General features: G+C 42.7%; 1 protein-coding gene across 1 annotated transcript; it reads left to right on the forward strand.

Moving 5' to 3' along the window:
• The first annotated feature begins 520 nt into the window (after nucleotides 1-520).
• OPALIN (oligodendrocytic myelin paranodal and inner loop protein) lies at nucleotides 521-14,576 on the forward strand. Its single transcript, XM_033187353.1, has 6 exons — nucleotides 521-727; nucleotides 4,367-4,402; nucleotides 8,239-8,271; nucleotides 9,820-9,939; nucleotides 11,328-11,384; nucleotides 13,848-14,576. Exons 1-6 carry the CDS (start codon nucleotides 725-727, stop codon nucleotides 14,019-14,021), a joined length of 423 nt encoding a protein of 140 aa, XP_033043244.1. The 5' UTR covers nucleotides 521-724; the 3' UTR covers nucleotides 14,022-14,576.
• The last annotated feature ends 4,899 nt before the right edge of the window (nucleotides 14,577-19,475 follow it).

A 19,475-nucleotide genomic window follows, 5' to 3' on the forward strand; every position in this document is an offset into this window, starting at 1 on the left:
AAATCCCTAACAGGGAAATTGTAAGTTAAAAGCAGCCCAAGTCCATGGCTTCCTCCAGGTCTAGAGAGCTTCTCACCCAAAATGCAAAAACAAAGAGGATGTGAGGCCAAACTCACATCAGGCAGTTCATTGTCCAGGGAGTGCAGCACCCTGAGGCGGCTGGAGCCCCCAGCAGTGCTACTCCTGCAACAGAATGGGACCCCACCGCTCCTCCAGACATCCTGAACGTCCATGCTGTTGTCCATGTAACACATTGACTCCATCATGAGCAGTAACATGGTTAATGTGGGCTCCTGTTAGCTGGGGATAGAGTGGCCAGCCTCAGCCTTGTGTAACCCATTGTTTCCAAAGAGCTACAGGCTGCAGAAGGCCCCAAGCTCTCAGGCCAGCTGTGGCTTCTTTGCTGAGATGGAGGTATAGCCAAGAAAGCAGCCTGAAAAGTAAGAAGGACAAAACATCAAGGCAAAGAGGGTGGGTGAACCAGGCCATACACAGTGGCCATGGAGCAGCAGCTCATCTTTCCCGAGGGATGGACTGAGGGCTTGGCTACTCCCCTGACCATAAATGGCTTGACTAGGGTTCTCTTGGAGCCACCTCTCAGCCTGCCTCTGCAGCTTTGTTAGCTAACTGTTCCTACAAATGAAAGACACAAGCCAATAACGCCAGTGAGAAAGGAGCTTGCCAAAGGCAGTGTACGAAGAAGGTTCTTGGGAGACTGTCAGAAATGGTAAGTGAGAGCTGGCATCTCTTCTCAATCAAACTTTCATTGCTTACTATAAGAAACAATTTCCAGGCTTCTAAAGCTCACATCTCCTAATTCAATGAAATGTACAATGAAGCAAACGGACTTGATTTTAAATTATTTTCGTATATGCAAAATACTAATACTTTTTTAAACTTCTCACTGAATATTTGCTGATCTTGTCTGTCTTTTATTTTGATATTAAGGTTTGTTTTTAAACCCCCACCCCCACATACAAGAGTGCAGAGTAGATGTTTAATTTATGTTCACTTTCTGGTTGAAGCAATGGATCTGATCAGCGATTTTATCTGTCTTACCTGTTTAATCTGGCTTTTTGTTCCATTATCAGCGACATGGATGGTCATCACTGATCAGAAATTTTCCATCTTTCTTGTTTACTTGTGATACATGTTTGGTTGTGACTCAGTCAAATGAAGTTTGCTAAGTTAGAAGAGAAAACAGAAGAGGGTTCTGTGATTTACTAAAGAATTATGGAAACAACGTAGGTGTCCATCAGTGGATGAATGGGTAAAGGGACTGTGGTTTATATGTATATATACAACTGAATATTAGCTTCAGAATAGGAGGAGCCCCTGCCATTTGCCATGTTTGTCCTATTTGGACCTGGAGGACATTATGCTAAGTGAAATCAGCCAGACACAAAAAGAAAAATATTGCATGATCTCTCTTTCTTGTGGAATATTTTTTTTTTTTCTCACAGAAAGGATTATTAAAAGGAGTAGAACTCAGTCTTTGGAGTTAGGAAGATCTGTAATCTAACCTGATCTCTACCACTTATAAGCTGGTGAGCAAAAACCTATCTTGGTCTCAGTTTCCACAGGTATAATATAGGAATAATAGTGCTCCCTTCATGGGGAGGTTGTGAGTACAGGCTCTTATACCCGGCATACCTTCAATAGCAGTAAGTTTTTATCCTGTTTCTTCCTCCTTTCTCTCACAAACTGCAAACTTATAATGAAGGATGTTCAGCCACTGAGATCCCAAAGCACCTTCAAAATCATTGTGTGGATATTGCATAGTGCTCAGAATAGCAGTAAGCAATAATTGTATTATATCAAATTTTAGTACTTTGATTATTGCTAACTCATGCTTGCAATTCCATTCCACAAGAACTTTCCTATCCTTAGCTCTGTGCTGGCCAGGCCATAAAGAATATGCTACCACGTGATCCCTAAGACACAGAGAGCATTTTACAGTTTAGGAGAAAGGAGCTGCCACAGATGATATTACGGTATTCCCTTGGGTCTTATCTTGTGAAGTGGGCAAGGCAAGTTAATAGCATCCCATTTTGAGAATGGGAAAACTGAGCCTTGGAGAATAGATTTTTTGTGAGAAAATGGAGACCAGAGAGTTTGAGTGACTTATTCAAGACTACACAGCTCCTAAGTGGCTAAGTCTGGACTCGAATCTAGATCAGGTGGCTCCAAGCCCAGGGTTGCATCACCCTACTCAACTGTGTCTCTGAAGGGCACTGCATCAGATTCTTCTCCACCCCAATTTGTGCGATGTTTTTCTCTCCATGAGAGCACTGTACTGTGTTTCTACAAAATATGAGTGTCTTTCTAAAATTGGCCAAAATCTCCGTCATCCAAATGTTGATAAACAACGCATGCATGGCCCACTTGTTGCTGCACGCCCTCTTCTGCTGTCCTCCCAAAGGAAGCTTTGTCTTAGGGCTGCTGACATCAGTCCTCAGTGCCCACTGATGAGATAAGGCTCTGGGCAGCTGCATTCAGTGCAGCGACCATCCAGTGTCCTTGCAGCACCTGTTGGTTTAGTGCTAGTGTGAAGAGAGGTGGTTAGGTCCCTCAAGCAAGAGGCCCCTGACCTAAGAGGCCCAGACGTCCCTGTGTTCCAGCATCATCCCAGAAGCAGAGGTGCACAGTGCTGTCGGCCTGGGTGCTCTGATTCATCCACAGAGACTATTGGAGTTGCTTGGAAGCCCTGCAGAGGGGTAGAAAGAGGTTGTCACCAGGACTCTCAGGTTCTGGTGACGGCTAAGTAGTTGTTTGGACTTGGGAAACCTGTTCAAATTCTTGAGGCTTGGTTTACTTTCTATAAAATGTGGGTGTCCTATTGCCAAGAGGCAGAGAAGTGAGCAGAGTCACCACTGAAGCGTGCTAGCTGAGCAGGGCCACCTTGATTGAAGGACATAATATATGAGGCAAAAGCTAGGGGGACTTACCCATTCTACGTGCTTGAAACACTTCTGGTTCACAAAAGATTTTCTTGTTCATTAACCCATCTGAATTCCAACCCATCAGTAAGTCAGCTGAAACAGGTGTTTTGTCAGTTTGCCTGTGTTGGGGTGAGCTCCTCTGTTACTGTCTTTCGGGTTGGGGTTGAGTCACATAGACCAGAGCCCATTGACTGGTTTTGAGACATAGGCTCTAACTGTTCTCATTTGTCCATGAGGTGATTTTTGATGAGTCCCTGGGTTTCAGTTTCCTCTGCTGGAAAATGAGGATTTTGAGAGAGATGATCTTTCAGGTAATTCAGGTGTGAAACACGATTCCTTTGGATTCTTTAATGTTTCACAACATTCCTCTTGTTGGATAACATTTAATTTTAAAACTTAGTAAATGCATTGTTTCTAGAATGACAGAATCTGGTCTTGGGATGCTGGAAAGATGGGGAGCTGTGGTATAGGCCAAGCCCAGGGAAATCTCTGGGGGTCAGGGAGGCCAAGGCTGAAGGAGGGCCCAGCCAGGAGGCATTCATCCAGGGCGGCTGGACCCAAAGGGCTGAGAGTGCAGAAAGTGGGAACAAGACCACTTCCACCCACGGAAAGAGGGGAAAATAGTTTCACCGGCTGAGTCAGAACAGATCCACCCATCATTCCAACCTAGGTACGGAAGGGACTTGGTAAGGAGCAGCCTGGAAAGGCTGGAGTAACAGGGGCTGGGGACAGGGAGAAGAAAGGAGCCACCTGAGGCCCTGGGCAGGCTATTTGGTGCTCCATTGAGCCCACGATCTTTAAATTTGGACTCCATATATGCGGGAGAGATGAGACCAGCTACTAAGTGAGGGGAGGAAAGAGAAGGGTTTGCTGCTCCCCTGTCCTCCTGGCCACTTCAGCTCCAGCAGCCTAGAACCTCTGCCTCAGATGCAGCAAAAACAGAAGCCTTGCCTTCCCCAGGTAAGGATCAGGTGTTCTTGTCAGACCATGCCCTTTGGGGGTCTTACCTTCTACTCCAAGGAGAAAACACAAAGTACTTCTAAATTCACCAGTTTTCTCTCTCAAAGGAGTTCTAGGGGAATAAACATAATTTTAGCATTTTGCTGAATTTCTAGTAAGTGTTTGGGGCCCTTATGAATGGGACCCCTCAGGCAATAGCCTTGCAGGCTGCCTCTTCATCTGATCCTGGTTCAGGACCTGGTTGAGGGTGGTGGCAAGACTGACTTGATGCTGAGGGAGGAATTCATGACAGGCTTCTTTCCTCCCCTTCCTTCTTTTGGGGCCCAGATTGGACATGATGATGGGGGCTGGCTGAGTCTATAGGATCAACGACCTCTCGGAATCCACCAGGGTCAGTGAATTTGAGGAAGTCAGGGGCTTGCTGACCATCCCTGGGAGCTTTAATATTTACTTCTATCTTGCAGAGTTTTTCACTGAACTTCACCTTGCCGGCGAACACAGTAAGTACAGCAGCCCCCATTCACCAGGCAACGCAGAGAAGACCAGTGCAGAATTTACAGTAGATCTCCAGAGCTCACATAAACCTCACACATGGTGATAAGTCACACAGACTTTCTTTTCTTTCTTTCTTTCTTTCTCTTTCTTTTTTTTTTTTTTTTGGAGACAAGGTCTTGCTCTGTCACCCTGGCTGGAGTGCAGTGGCATGATCTTGACTCACTGCAACTTCCATCTCTTGGGTTCAAGCGATTCTCTTGCCTCAACCTCCCAAGTAGCTGGGATTATGGGCGCGCAGCACCATGCCCGGCTAATTTTTGCACTTTTTTAGTAGAGATGGGATTTTGCCATGTTGGCCAGGCTGGTCTCAAACTCCTGACCTCAGGTGATCTGCCCACCTCAGCCTCCCAAAGTGCTGGGATGATAGGTGTGAGCCACCGCGCCCAGCCATTTACATAGACTTTCAAAACGCACTCAGGAATAGTTGAGAGATGCTGAGATAATTTATTTCCATTATAAAATTTATAAATACACATTTTGAAAACGAAAATAGGAAAACAACAACAGCAATAAAACATCTAAACTCTCATCAGCAGAAAACTGGTATAACCCCTTCCTGTCCTGCTTGACGTTACATAAATTTTGACTTTTGTTGCTTTGTACTATCGTTTCCTTACTCTCTATATAATTTTATATCTAAATGTCCTCCACTAGTCATTATAACCATAACTGTTATATGGTTGATCACATAATCATGTGATCATATTATGATCGCACAATATTTTTTCAAGTTAATTATTTCTTTAGTTGATTAACTATCATTAGGAATAACTTTGTGATACATGGCATTATAGAGAATTCTCGTCTGCATTTAAGGTAATTTCCTTGTATGTATTCTAAAATGAGAGTGATTGGGTCAACAAGAATGAACATTTTATGGCTCTTGATTATGGCATTTAGTTGCAAATCAAAATTGAGGTTTTCAACTGTCAGTGGTAGAGTTTCGGTCCACAGCTGATCCTCCATCTTCTGTTTGCACATTGCATGTAGATAACACTAACAGCCAAGGTTGTTATCGGATCAGCAGTGCTGCTATGGTTGAGCAAGGCATTTTTCTGGCCCAGTTTTTTAGTGGGCTTGGCTGTGCCACATTTTTCTGATAAGTTGTATGATTATTCAAAGAGAATAAACTGATTCTTACTCGTAAGAGGACTCCTAAGCCAGTGCTCGTTTTACTGAAACATGGGGGCACAGTTCTAGAGAGTAGCATCAGGTTAGAACCTGGTGACTTATTGCTGGACCTGTGGTGCCCACCACTGTCTGCCCAGACCTCTGTGAACTGAATACACTGGCACCTGCTCCAGCCTTTGGTAGGGGGCACTTCTGAACTTCCCCAACTTGCTCTGCTTCCCTGCTTCAGCTTCTGCCTGTTGGCTTCAGGCAAATTCCCTAATTCTTCCTCCTTTTCCTGTTAAAACCTTTCCCTTCCATCACTGCTGGAACTTTCCCCTGGCTGTCGGAACCCAGCAGGTCCATAGACACTCCAGATTCTGTGTTATCTTGGCCTGTCACATCAAGAGAATGCAGAGAAGCAAGAAGCCATTTCTTGGGGAGTGGGGGTGAGTAGGATAGAAGAGGGCCCTTATGTGGCCAGTCATCACCCTTTGGAGTACTTTCGTGGTTAACAGTTCATTTCTCTGAGAACTGTCTCTTCACCCCTTTGATCCCGTGTAGAGCAACCAACCATCTTGCTTTGCCTGGTGTTGTCTGTTTTTAGCACCGAAAGTCCTGGGCAGCGCTCTGGACAATGGGGATGGTAGGTCATCCTGCCTGGAAGTCACATTTCTCCTGCATAACCCTTCCACTTCAGTGCAGCTGGGTAGCCTGGGAATGCCAGTGCCCTGGGAAGTGGGACAGAGGTGGACACCTGGATCTCTGTGGGGAGTTTGGAACAGGGCTCCCTGCTGGCCAGTCCCTGCTGAGGACTGAAATGTCAAGTTCAGTCAATTTGTCAGTTCAGTCTATACTGAACTGTCAAGTATGAAAAATGGGGCTAAGACACTGCGTTAGGCCATAGAGGCCATGTAGCACAGTGGTTAAGAGCATGGATCCCAGAGCCAGACTGCTTGAGGGGGGGTGTCACCTAGGGCTGTGTGACCTCACACAAGTTGCTTCACTTCTCTGTGCCTCGCTCCTCTCATCTGTAAAATGAGATCGTCATAGTCCCATTAGTGTTCACTGGCAGTTGTATAGAATAAATAAGTCAATATGGGAAAAATTCTTGAACAGCCTGGCACATCCTAAGTGCTCCATGGCATTAGCTGGTACAATTAGCAGAAGTTTATGAGGGCAGAAAAATTCATCTGAAGAGAAAGAGAGAAGCAAACATCAGAGAACAGTGTAGGCAGAAGGCCATGCTGCTCCGGAGTGAAGGAGAAAGGAGTGTGCCTTCAGTTCACACAAGTTCCCCGTTCCCAGCTCCAGTCCCTGGAGAAACCAGCTTCTCACCTGTCCTTGGGCTCCATGGGACACTACTATATTCTTAGGGTTAACACCTTCCTTGTTTTTTTCTTTTTGGTCAAAGCCACCCTAAATATATTTCTGTACTCTGAAGACAGGAACTCTTACCTGAAACAATGGCTGATTCTTCCTACTACCCTTAGAAACAGAACACCTTAGGGAAATGCAGGATTAAAGTAATGTGGGGATGGGGGAGATTGTGATTAGGTCAAAGTACAACCATTTAAGTACCACGTGTCAGTGCCTGGTCATCAAAACCTTCTTTTGATGGGAGCTCTCTGGGAAAGAGGTCTGGGCTTGGAAGTCAAACACCCAAGTTTAGATTAGAGTTATGATTATCTGTGAAACCTTGGACAAATCCCGTAACTTCTCTGAGATCTATTACTTTTTTTTTGTAAAATGGAGTTAATAATTTTCAAAAGTCCAAGCCCCAGGACTCCAATATACTCGATGAGATTGCTGAGAGTATTAAATAAATAACAGATCTGGACAGAGCTTTGCAAAGTGTAAAGGGATAACAAGAGTTCATACTTCTGCTCCTCATTCGATCCTCCTAATAACCCTAGAGGCAGCTACTACTATCCCTGTAGATATTGTATAGATGGAGACAGGCAGCCCCTTATCTTGTGAATGGAGAAATGACTGTTCTATGGCAGGCAGTGTGAGCCCAGGACCTGTGCTCTTAATCCCATAGCATACCACTTAGTGTGGTTTACGTAGTTTCTCATGCAGAACTTTGTTCCTTTAGATTTCTTAATCAAGGTAAACTCTCGCCTGAAATATCTTATAGATGAGTGAAATCCAATAACCTTGCTTAAGAGGTGAACCAGAAGCATGTAATGCATTCGTTTCATGTGGAATTATCCCCAGGAGCATGGGTATTTGACAACTTCTGCCATTTGCTTCATCACATACTTACTTGAAAACAAGCAAGGCTTCCTTAAAGAGCCTTGCTTCCACCAGTATTTATATGTGTTTCCCTTCTAGCAATGGGGACAAGTAGGCCCAAAGTGTGCCAGGTGTGCTGACTGGGACACAAGGAAGCCCTTTTGAGTTGTAAAATGTGTCACGGCACATCTGCAGGGTGAATAATGAAGGCATTGCCTGAATTTCCTAATTCTTTTCTCCTGGTAGCCAAATTTTATTCCAGTTCTTACCTGGGAAGCAATCAAGTTAGGTTCTGTTTGGTAGTTGTTAACAGAAAGTTTAGCAAAGGGATAAACTTTAGGCTTTGTGGCCTAACTTTTGGCAGATTGTCTTATATAATGTGTATTCTATAGACTTTTTGTTATTTTACAATATATGTTCTTTTTCCATACAGACATCCTCTCCTGTTACAAGTGGGAAAGAAACGGTAACTATAACACTTAAATTTATAAAATGGGGATAATAATAATGCTCCATCCGTCTTGTGTATTTGTTTTGAGCTTTAAAGTTTGATAGGTGAACTGTCACTAAGCACAAAATCTGGCTCAACAATTATTCTTGACCAGTTCAGCTCAAAAGTGAGGGAGAACATGCAAAATCACAGATGGATTTCACAAAGTATTGAGCAAAAGAAGCCAGACACAAGGAGTGTATATCTTATATTTGCATCTATATTATGCTGAAAAACAGACAAAACTACTCTATGGCAATAGATTTCAGAATAGTGGTCATGTACAAGGAGGCTGGAAGCGATTTGAGGGAGATCCTGAGATGCTGCTAATGTTTTGTTTCTTGATCTGGGTGTTGGCCTTATGGATGTATTCCTCATGTGAAAAGTCATCAGCTTATATATTTATGATTCATATACTTTTATTATTCTTCAATAAAATCAATTCCCCCCAAAAGTGAAGATGAATCCATTATTAAATGAGTTGCACTTTTATAGGGATTCTGCAGATTATCTTCAATATTTCCAGATAGTCTGCAAATCTGAAAACTTATGCGACTAAAAGCATGACTATTTCCACTCCAGTCAAAGCAAAATAGGAATTTGAAAATTAATTGGTTAATGCATTTAGTGCAAATAAATTTTTTTTGAAAGGCTAAAGGTCACTTTTATTTATTTATTTTTTATTATACTTGAAATTCTAGGGTAGATGTGGACAACCTGCAGGTTTGTTACACATGTATACATGTGCCATGTTGGTGTGCCGCACCCATTAACTCGTCCTTTACATTAAGTGCAAATAAATTTTTTAAAATTCATATTAAAATATTGTGGTATGGCTGGGCACAGTGGCTCACGCCTGTAATCCCAGCACTTTGGGAGGCCAAGGCGGGCAGATCATGAGGTCAGGAGTTAGAGATCAGCCTGGCCAATATAGTGAAACCTTGTCTCTACTAAAAATACAAAAATTAGCTGAGTGTGGTGGCACGTGCCGGTAGTCCCAGCTACTTGGGAGACTGAAGAAGAAGAATCATTTGAATCCAGGAGGTGGAGGGTGCAGTGAGCCGAGACTGTGCCATTGCACTCCAGCCTGGGCAACTGAGCGAGACTCAATCTCAAAAAAAAAAAAAAAAAGTGTGGTATATAATAAAAGCCTTTATTTTTAGCCAAACAGGCGAAAATGGCATCTAATTGTTGCTCTGAATTGTATCTCAGCTTTTCCTATATTGAGGAGACATTTGTATTTCTGTTCTAAAGAATACCTGTTTGTATCCTTTGCTCATTTTTCTGCTTGATCATTACCCTTTCCAATAGATTTAAACTGTTTAAATTAAGTCCTATGAAAGTAAGTCATTTCTCATGTGTGTTACAAACATTTTTGCACAGTACTTCATTACCCTTTTGATTTTGTAGATGATGTTTGTGATCCATGCAGATTTTTTGTTTTATTTTTATTCTATTGAATTTTTCCTTTATTCTTGAAGACTCTGGGCTTCCCCTGACCCTGTGCTTTTCATTCTGTGCCAGAACTGCGGGCCCTCTCTTGGATTAGCGGCGAGCATCCCATCCCTGGTGGCCACAGCCCTGCTGGTGGCTTTACTATTTACTTTGATTCACCGAAGAAGAAGCAGCATTGAGGCCATGGAGGTGATTACCAGCTTCTTTGGGTCCAGATGTGTAGGCAGGCAGTATTTCAGTGAACTGGCTTTTGGACTAAGGGTGTCAGAATTCAGGGCCCATGTCTATTTCCTGAGCACAGGATGCTGGAAGTTTCTGGGCCATAATTTCCATTGCAGACACGACATTAGGCACCAAACAGAGCTGATTTGTCATAAAACCTTCAGGTCAGTTGAGGAATTCCTGGCAAGGATAGTATTTGGGGTAACAAAAAGTAGCAGTGGAGAGGGATGTCTGTTGCCATGGCAAACACATGTCTGTACAGTGGGTGTGCTTTCTAAAGTTGAGAAACAAAAGCGCACAAGCTTCACAAAGAGAGGATCGAGATAATGTTAGGAAAGATAGGAGACGAAGAGGGGCTGAGGTGTCCATGGTAGGAATGTATCCAGAAGTACGTGGCTCTATCTATCTTTGCCTTTTTCACGCATCTGAACATGTATAATTCACAAGGGAATCTATATCCTCCCCATCCAATCCATGCCCCCAATGCCAGACTGTTCTGGGGACTGTGTTTAGAATTCAAAGGCCACCTAGACCCATATCCAACAAGGTTCCATGGTTGTGACAGAACTGTGTCACATGGACTCTGGGTTCTAACTCCATTCTCTATTTATTCGCATTCACAGTTGTTATCATATGGGTAAGCATTAATTAAGAGATGGAAAATTCAGGTTCTAAACCAGACTCTGCCCCTTTATGATTTATATGATCCTGGACAACTTGGTTAGTTCAACGCCAAAACAGGAGTCATAGAAACTATCCTCCCTATTTTAAGAGGTAGGGAAAGTTCTAAGGATGAAATGAGATAATGGATGATGAACATCTTTACATGTAAAGATGAGTCGACAAGCTGTAAATTTGAAGCACATTAAGAAGTGTTGTGGTTAGTGGTGGTATTGTTAATAGTTTCTCAACCTCTAGTGCACTTTAAAATTACTTAGGAAGCTCAAAATTTCCAATCACCAAAGCCAATTAAATCAGAATTTCTGGATGACAAAGCTGTGGCACTGATCTTGAAAAAAACAAAAACAACTTTTTAATTATAATTTCAAACTTATACTAAAATAGAGAGGAGAGTATAATGAAGCCAATTATTAACTCATGGCCAATATTGTTTCATCTCTACTCTCACCCTGGATTATTTTTGGATAACTCACAATGATATTTCTTGGCTTGGGTATGGGTTTGGTTTGGTTTGAGGTGGGGATGTTATTAGATGTCTCTGTGTTTGTTTTGTTTGTTCTAATGCACACTCAGATTTAAAAACCACTGATTTTAATCATAGTTATGGTCAAATGCTATGCCCCTTCACTTCTTTTTCTTTCTTTCTTTTATTATTATTATTTTTTCCAATTTAGGAAAGTGACAGACCATGTGAAATTTCAGAAATTGATGACAATCCCAAGATATCTGAGGTAAGAACTCTTGGTTATACTCTCTATATACCATTCACACAGTAAACAAGCTAAGTGTTTTAAAGCCTTTCACGCACAAAAGAAGCACAGTATGAGCACATGTGGAAAGGAGATGACCAAGAGGAAGTTCAAGCACAAAGAAGATTCTCAGTGCATTTTTATTGGCTGAACAGAAATTCAAGCTTCCTTTAATATTAGAAAATCAATTTTTTTTTTTTTTTTTTTTGAGACGGAGTCTTGCTCTGTCGCCTGGGCTGGAGTGCAGTGGCCGGATCTCAGCTCACTGCAAGCTCCGCCTCCCGGGTTCACGCCATTCTCCTGCCTCAGCCTCCCGAGTAGCTGGGACTACAGGCGCCCGCCACCTCGCCCGGCTAGTTTTTTGTATTTTTAGTAGAGACGGGGTTTCACCGTGTTAGCCAGGATGGTCTCGATCTCCTGACCTCGTGATCCACCCGTCTCGGCCTCCCAAAGTGCTGGGATTACAGGCTTGAGCCACCGCGCCCGGCAGAAAATCAATTTAATATAATTTATTTTACTGACAAACTAAAATGGAAAACTCACATGACCATCTCAAAAAAAATGTAACAGTGATATGAACTCTCAGCAAACTAAAAATAGAATGGGAACTTCCTTCACTTGAAAGAAGATGTCTTTTTAAAAAAAATACAGCTAATGTCATACCTAACAGTAAAATGTAGAAAACATTCTCTTTAGATCAGAAATAAAACAAGGATGTTCACTAACACCACTTCTATTCAATATTATACTTTAGATCCTAGTCAATGAAGTAGGATTTTAAAAAATTAGACAGTATAAGCCTGGTGCAGTGGCTCATGCCTGTAATCCCAGCACTTTGGGAGACTGAAGCTGGTGGATCACCTGAGGTCAGGAGTTTGAGACCAGCCTGGCCAATATGGTGAAACCCCGTGTCTACTAAAAATACAAAAAATTAGCTGGGTGTGGTGGCAGGCAACTGTAATCCCAGCTACTCGGGAGGCTGAGGGAAGAGAATTGCTTGAATCCAGGAGGTGGAGGTTGCAGTGAGCTGAGATCGCACCATTGCACTCTAGCCTGGGTGACAAGAGTGAGACTCCATCTCAAAAACAAAAAATTAGAAAATATAACACTGAAAAGGAAGAAACAAAATTGTGATTATTTGCAGATGATATGATTGTCGACATATAAAAGCTAAATCTGGCTGCGTGCAGTGGCTCACGCCTGTAATCTCAGCACTTTGGGAGGCCAAGGCGGGTGGATCACCGAGGTCAGGAGTTCTAGACCAGCCTGGCCAACATGGTGACACTCCATCTCTACTAAAAACACAAAAATTAGCCAGGTGTGGTGGCAAGTGCCTGCAATCCTAGCTACTCAGAGGGGCTGAGGCAGGAGAATCGCTTGAACCTGGGAGGCGGAGGTTGCAGTGAGCCGAGATCGCACCACTGCACTCCAGCCTGGGGGACAAGAGTGAGACTTCGTCTCAAAAAAAAAAAAAAAAAAGAAAGAAAAGAAAAGAAAAGCTAAATCTACAGAAAAATTACTTGAATTAACGAGAAATTTTAACAAATTTACTGAATACAAAAATCAATATACAAAAGTAATTTACACTTTCAACATCAACAATAATTAGAAAAAGTGATTTTAAAAATTACCATTTTGTGATGGTAATTGGTAATAAAAATATGTAGAATGCTATGGAATAAATCTAACAAAAATATGTAATACCTTTATGGAAAATAATAAAACTTTGGTTAAAAAAACTATTAAATAATACCTAAATAATGGGGGTTATATACCATGCTCCTGGATAGAAAGTGTTAATAATATTACAATGTCAAACAATGCTAATCTATATAATAAATGTAATTTCAAAACAAATCCCAATCAATTTTTTTCATGGAACTTAATGAGGTCCTTCTAAAATCTATATGAAATAAAGTAGAAAAAGAGTTAAAAAGACACAACAAACAGATAGGTAGAACAAACAGAAAATAAATAGCAAGATGGTAGATTTAAACCCAACCATATCAATGATCACATTAAATGTAAATAGTCTAGATACCCGAATTAACAGGAAGAGATATTCAGACTGGTTATAAAAACAAGGTCCAACCATATGATGCCTACAAAACTCACTTTAAATATAAATTCACAAATAGATTAAAAGTTAAAAGACAAAAAATGAGATACTTTATTAACAATAAACAAAAGATAGTTGAGTGGCCTGAAAGCTCTCCCAAAGCAGTAAGAGCAGGCAATTATGGGTCTCTCCTCATTTGTTTTCTGTCTCTCAAGGACCACTGTCCTTCCTTGCCTGTTGTCTAATGTCTTGAAAACTATTGCTTCAAATGTTGTGTCTGATTTTGGTTATTTCAGGTGGGAGGGTAAATGTGGTTGCTGTTAGTCCATCTTGTATGGAAGAATTCTCTGCAGTCATTTTTTAAAAAACCTATTTGTTTCCTTAAGAATCCTAGATCACCCACACATGAGAAGAATACGATGGGAGCACAAGAAGCCCACATATATGTGAAGACTGTAGCAGGAAGCGAGGAACCTGTGCATGACCCTTACCGTCCTACTATAGAAATGGAAAGAAGGAGGGGATTGTGGTGGCTTGTGCCGAGACTGAGCCTGGAATGATGCAGCTCAGTCAAGGAGCAGACCTGGCACTGGAACAGGGTTGAAAACGCAGGGTTTTGTACTTGGAGAGGAGAGATGCCAAGCTGTTTCTTAATCAATCCAAATTTCATTTACAGATCTGGAACACTTTGGGGCTGATTTGTCTCCTTAGGGGACATCCCCAATATGGTTAATTCCAACTCTCAGACCTTGTGCTTTAGTTAGTACATGTGACTCACCAGATAGGGTCCTTAGATCCTGTTCCTGCTCCCAATGGGAATTTGCTTTTCTTTGTCATTTTGGGAAAGGGGCTTGGTTTCTGAGTGTCTTGCCTTCTCATCTTTTTTTTCATATCCTTTTTCTCAAAAAAGCCATCAGCTCTGACTTCCATGGAAGTGTTGCCAAGGTCAGCCTGGTGCAAGTTGGGATATAAATGAAACTTATGCAGGATGTATGAGAGGAATCAGTTAATTGTTTCTGAATAACTCAGGGTAGAAATCACGTGAAGCCACACATTCCCTGACCACAGGGAAGCACATGGCTCAGTCATGTCATACAGCAGTGGAAAGAATATGGATTCTTTTTTTTTTTTTTTTGAGGCGGAGTCTTTTTCTGTCGCCCAGGCTGGAGTGCAGTGGCCGGATCTCAGCTCACTGCAAGCTCTGCCTCCCGGGTTCCCGCCATTCTCCTGCCTCAGCCTCCCAAGTAGCTGGGACTACAGGCGCCCGCCACCTCGCCCGGCTAGTTTTTTGTATTTTTAGTAGAGACGGGGTTTCACTGTGTTCGCCAGGATGGTCTCGATCTCCTGACCTTGTGATCCGCCCGTCTCGGCCTCCCAAAGTGCTGGGATTACAGGCTTGAGCCACCACGCCCGGCCTTGAATATGGATTCTTAAGTCACACCTACCACTGAGCAGCTGTACGACTTTGGAGAAGTTTTTTAACATTTCTAAGCCTCAGTTTTTGCTTTTTTAAAGGAGGGGAACTATTTGCCTCATGTCATAATTGAAAAGATTAAATAAGAAATAAAGGGAAGTTCTGCTACTCAGTTGCCAGTCAAAATGTTAGTTCTCTCTCTGCCCTCTTCCTCCCACCTCTTCCCATATTGCTTGTCTGATAAAATAGCTAGTCACCAGCATTTGTTCCCCATAGTCACAGGGTCACACAAGGGAACATTTAGGGCAAACTTTCTGCAAGACCTGTGGTCCAAACTGTTATCTAAAGATGATTCTAGGTGTTGCGGGTAGTATGTGAATCTTCCAATCTAGGTGTGATCGTGTCCTCATATGAATCAGGAAAAGCCAGGTTCTTACAAGTTCCAAATTCCAAATACAGAGACTGGTAGTGTTACATTTAACCTTAAAGATGTTAATGTTGATGGAAATTCATGTTTCATATTAAAACAACACTTCGTCTTTACAATGAAACATTTTGCTTAATTTTTAAAGTAAGACATTATGATACCTCTGATGGCAACTCCTCAAATAACTTTAGCTTTTGTGCTTTAGGGATAGTTGTTAAACTTACAGTTTCTTTTATGTTATTTTTTAAAGGCTTCAGATTAAACAAGAGCCCTTAAACCCATGCATAGCATTGCCGCTTCAGCTTGCTGAGGACTGTCTCCAAGGAGGCCAAATGGAAAAGGAGAGGCCACTTCAAGTGATGTTGGCTCATTGAGCCTATTGGGCAAACTAGAACCAGGTTGCCTTATTCTGTGTGGATTACTCCAGGATAGGCCACCCTCCAGCGTTCTCTTATCCCAGTAACTCCTCTTCCCATTTTCCAATCCCTCCCTAGCCTTTTTTTTTTTTTTCCCCTACTGTACTCTTCTTTTGCCTTCAATACAAATTTCATTTCCTCTGTGACTTTGGGCAGACTTCCTTCTAGCATGTGTCAGCCAACCCACCACCCAGCTGGCCTAGGAGACACATCATTCATTGCTCCTACTTGTGTCTGTAATCAGAGAGTATTTAAGGAGGGCAGTTCTGTGATGGACTCTGTGTGTGTGTGTGTGTGTGTGTGTGTGTGTGTGTGGAAAGTAAAGATGGCTGGGGGAAGGCAAGAGTTTCTCCAAGATATTATTAGAAATGAGGGCTGTATCTATTCTGTGGGAATGGAGAAAAGATCCAAGTCCTTGGATATCATGGGGAAAAGCTGTGTGGCAGAAAGAAAAATCGAGAGGACCCAAGTGGATGGAGACAGGACCACAGGAATGGGCCAAGGAGCAACATCCTGTCATTCAGCCAGCTTGGGACAGGCTTTCACTTTCACTCCCATGAGGAGGCTTCCAGGCAGCCTGGTTCCTCCCAGTGGGAAGGCCTGGGTCCAGGGCATCTTAAGTTCATCCACCAGCTCTGTGAGCCACACAGATATCCTAGAAAATATTCCTTTCTCACACAAGGCTTCTGATTGCTCAGAAACATGCCCCTCTTCCCTGAATAACCAAGAACATGTTCTATAAACCCAATCTCTGCCACATGTCAACACCTGCTCTTCAAAGCCCCTTTTGAAACTAGTTTTGTGCTGAGTCTTCTGGATCTAATTACCTTAAACAAGCAGATTTAGCCATTTTTAAAGAGACGTGCCCAGTCATCCTGGTGCTTGTACTTCTCTTGCATGTCATGAAGGACCTTGGATTTACTGAGAACTCAGCCGTGGCCTTGGCTTTGATACTTACAGGTGTCAGCCCTTGGGCTGATTGTTGATCATCCAGAGCCTCAGTTCTGTACTTGTGAAGTGGAGACAGCAGTTCTCATCCCCCTAGCCCATGGAGTGGTTGTGAAGCTGGATTGAAATATGCATGTGACTAAGCCATGTAGCTATAAAGTGAGGGATGACTTGTATTTTGTATCACTTATTTTAATTCTACTTATAATCTGTGGCTTAGAATCTTTATTTAAACATTGTTTCTATTAAACTAGAAAGGTTCAGCATTTCTGTCATTTACTTCTGCTATGATACCCAAGAACTTATGTTGGAATGAAGTGAAAAGTAAAATGGCCATTCTTATGAACCTACAAAATGTTTGTGGCTTTTCTTTGTCTATGTTAGAGAACACTGGCCCTGTCCTTGGAGCCAAGATTATCCCAGGGATGTTCCCGATATTGGCACTTTCTCTGCCAGGCTAGAAGATGTTCAGTCTTTCATGGAGGGCAGCCCTGTGTGGTGAACAAAATGATGAAACCCAAAGTCAGAAGCTCTGCTTCCCTAACCCAGGGCTGCTGGTAAGTTGAGAGTCACCTTACGCAGGCTGCACGAAGTGTGTGGGTCTCATTTCCTCCTGTATCATCTGGTGTTTGAATTGGTCTGTCTCTAAAGTGACATCCATCCAGTCCAAACATTCTGCTTTGATTTTCCCCAAACCCTGCAAAGCACTCCTTCTGCCTGCCTGTTCCTCACTCCCATCAGCACAGCCTTCTATACCCTCTATGATTCTTCTCAGTTCCTGACTGCTGGTGGAGAGAGAGAGTTACTTATTTATTTTGCCAAGAAATAACAATTATTAGTTTTGCTTAAGGCATTTCTCCCTGCAACATTGCGATGTTAATTGAAGACAAAAAAGTGATAACTAATTTTTGAAAGAATGTGAAGTCATATAATCTTTGCACTCCCACCATCTTGATGAGAATTATTGCTTAATGCATGAATTGATTTAACAAATGTGCACTGGCTTCCTTCCAATGTCAGACAACCTGCCAGGTCCTAAGACAATGTTGGGGGCATAACGAAAATGCTAAACATTTGTGGAAACATTTCTCCACCCAATTGAATGTGAATCTCCATCCAAGGAAATAATATGAGGAAAGCTTTTATACAGGTGCTTTGCTTCTAAGCTCAAAGACATAAAACTAGCTCTCTCAGGCTCAAATGAGATAAGAATCTATACTGTCTTTCTTTTTCCTTTATCTGAAGTTAAAGGAGAAGGAGAAATGGGCATAACACTTCAATCCTCTGAGAATTCCAAATGACTGAAAAGTCTGGTTATGTCAGGGCATACATTAAAGTGCTGTACCGGCCGGGCGCGGTGGCTCAAGCCTGTAATCCCAGCACTTTGGGCGGCCGAGACGGGCGGATCACGAGGTCAGGAGATCGAGACTATCCTGGCTAACACGGTGAAACCCCGCCTCTACTAAAAAATACAAAAAACTAGCCGGGCGAGGTGGCGGGCACCTGTAGTCCCAGCTACTTGGGAGGCTGAGGCAGGAGAAGGGCGTAAACCCGGGAGGCAGAGCATGCAGTGAGCTGAGATCTGGCCACTGCACTCCAGCCTGGGTGACAGAGCAAGACTCCGTCTCAAAAAAAAAAAAAAAAAAAAGTGCTGTACCTCCAAGTAAAACTCAGAAAAAAACCTTCTCTCCTCCATTCTCTAGAGAGGCTGCCTGAACTCCAACAAGTTAAGGGGTGAAAAATACAAAAACTGGACAGGTGAGACTGGGGAACATTTTGGAAGTTGGCTGAGTCTGTCCAATAGGCTGTAGAACTATTTCTAAAATGGATGGGGGCCTCTGAAGGACAGGCTTAGTGTACCCTGGGGCTTAAAATCTGATTTGTAATGACAGAGAATCAATGTATCATAGACTTTCGTTTCCAGGTTAAAATGATTTGAGAGATTTGATTGTGAGCGAGAACAAATCATGTTGATAAAATTTTACCATAAATGTGACTGATTTTGTCATGAAGAGTCAAACAGTGATTACTGTTGACTCACCTGGCCAGGGATTACCCACTTATGAAAGCCAAGGTAAGGAGATGGGTCTTTGTTTTGAGAGCTAAGGAAAGCCTAGCCTTGTGTCCCAGCCCTTCTAGTTTCTCTGCCCCAACCACTTAGGCCTCCTCTCTGCCCTTCAGATGCCATGGTCTGTCCACAAACATAGGCTTTCTCTCTGCAACTCAGACACATGGGAACCTCCGGCTGCAAGAGCTTTGTCTCTGCTCGTTTTATGCCATGGCCCTCCTGCCATGTGGGCCTTTTCTCTGACATCATGGTCCCTGCACCACATGGCCTTTGCACACGCTGTTAGTGAGATAGAGCTGGAAGTTCATGGAGGTCAAGGTGAATAGAATTTGCAGCGTAGAGTACTGGAGACAGAGTTGCACAGAAACAGAGGAGACCCTTTGATTATTCTATTGATCAGCATATGCATGTGAGAAAACTACCCAAGGCTGGAGAAAGAACCACACAAAGGGATTAGAGGGAACAATACTCTAAGCTCTAATGGGCCAGGCCTCTCAGTGCGAGGCCAGAAACAGTCCCTGTTCCCAAACAGCCAGAGTAGAAAACATCATAATTCACCAGGCATCAGGTAGAACACTGAGAAAAGTATTGCCTCAGTAGTGGGGAAGAATATTAACCCCGGGTTAGACTATGTTAGTGCTGCCTAACAAAGCTCAAAAGCAAGATGAGGACACATTAAACTGTTTCCAAGTAAATTAACCACATCCTGAACAAAATTTAAGAATATTAACAGGAATACAA

This window comes from Trachypithecus francoisi, unplaced genomic scaffold, assembly GCF_009764315.1.
Source record: "Trachypithecus francoisi isolate TF-2019V2 unplaced genomic scaffold, Tfra_2.0 Contig01579, whole genome shotgun sequence".
NCBI classification, from domain to species: Eukaryota; Metazoa; Chordata; class Mammalia; order Primates; family Cercopithecidae; genus Trachypithecus; species Trachypithecus francoisi.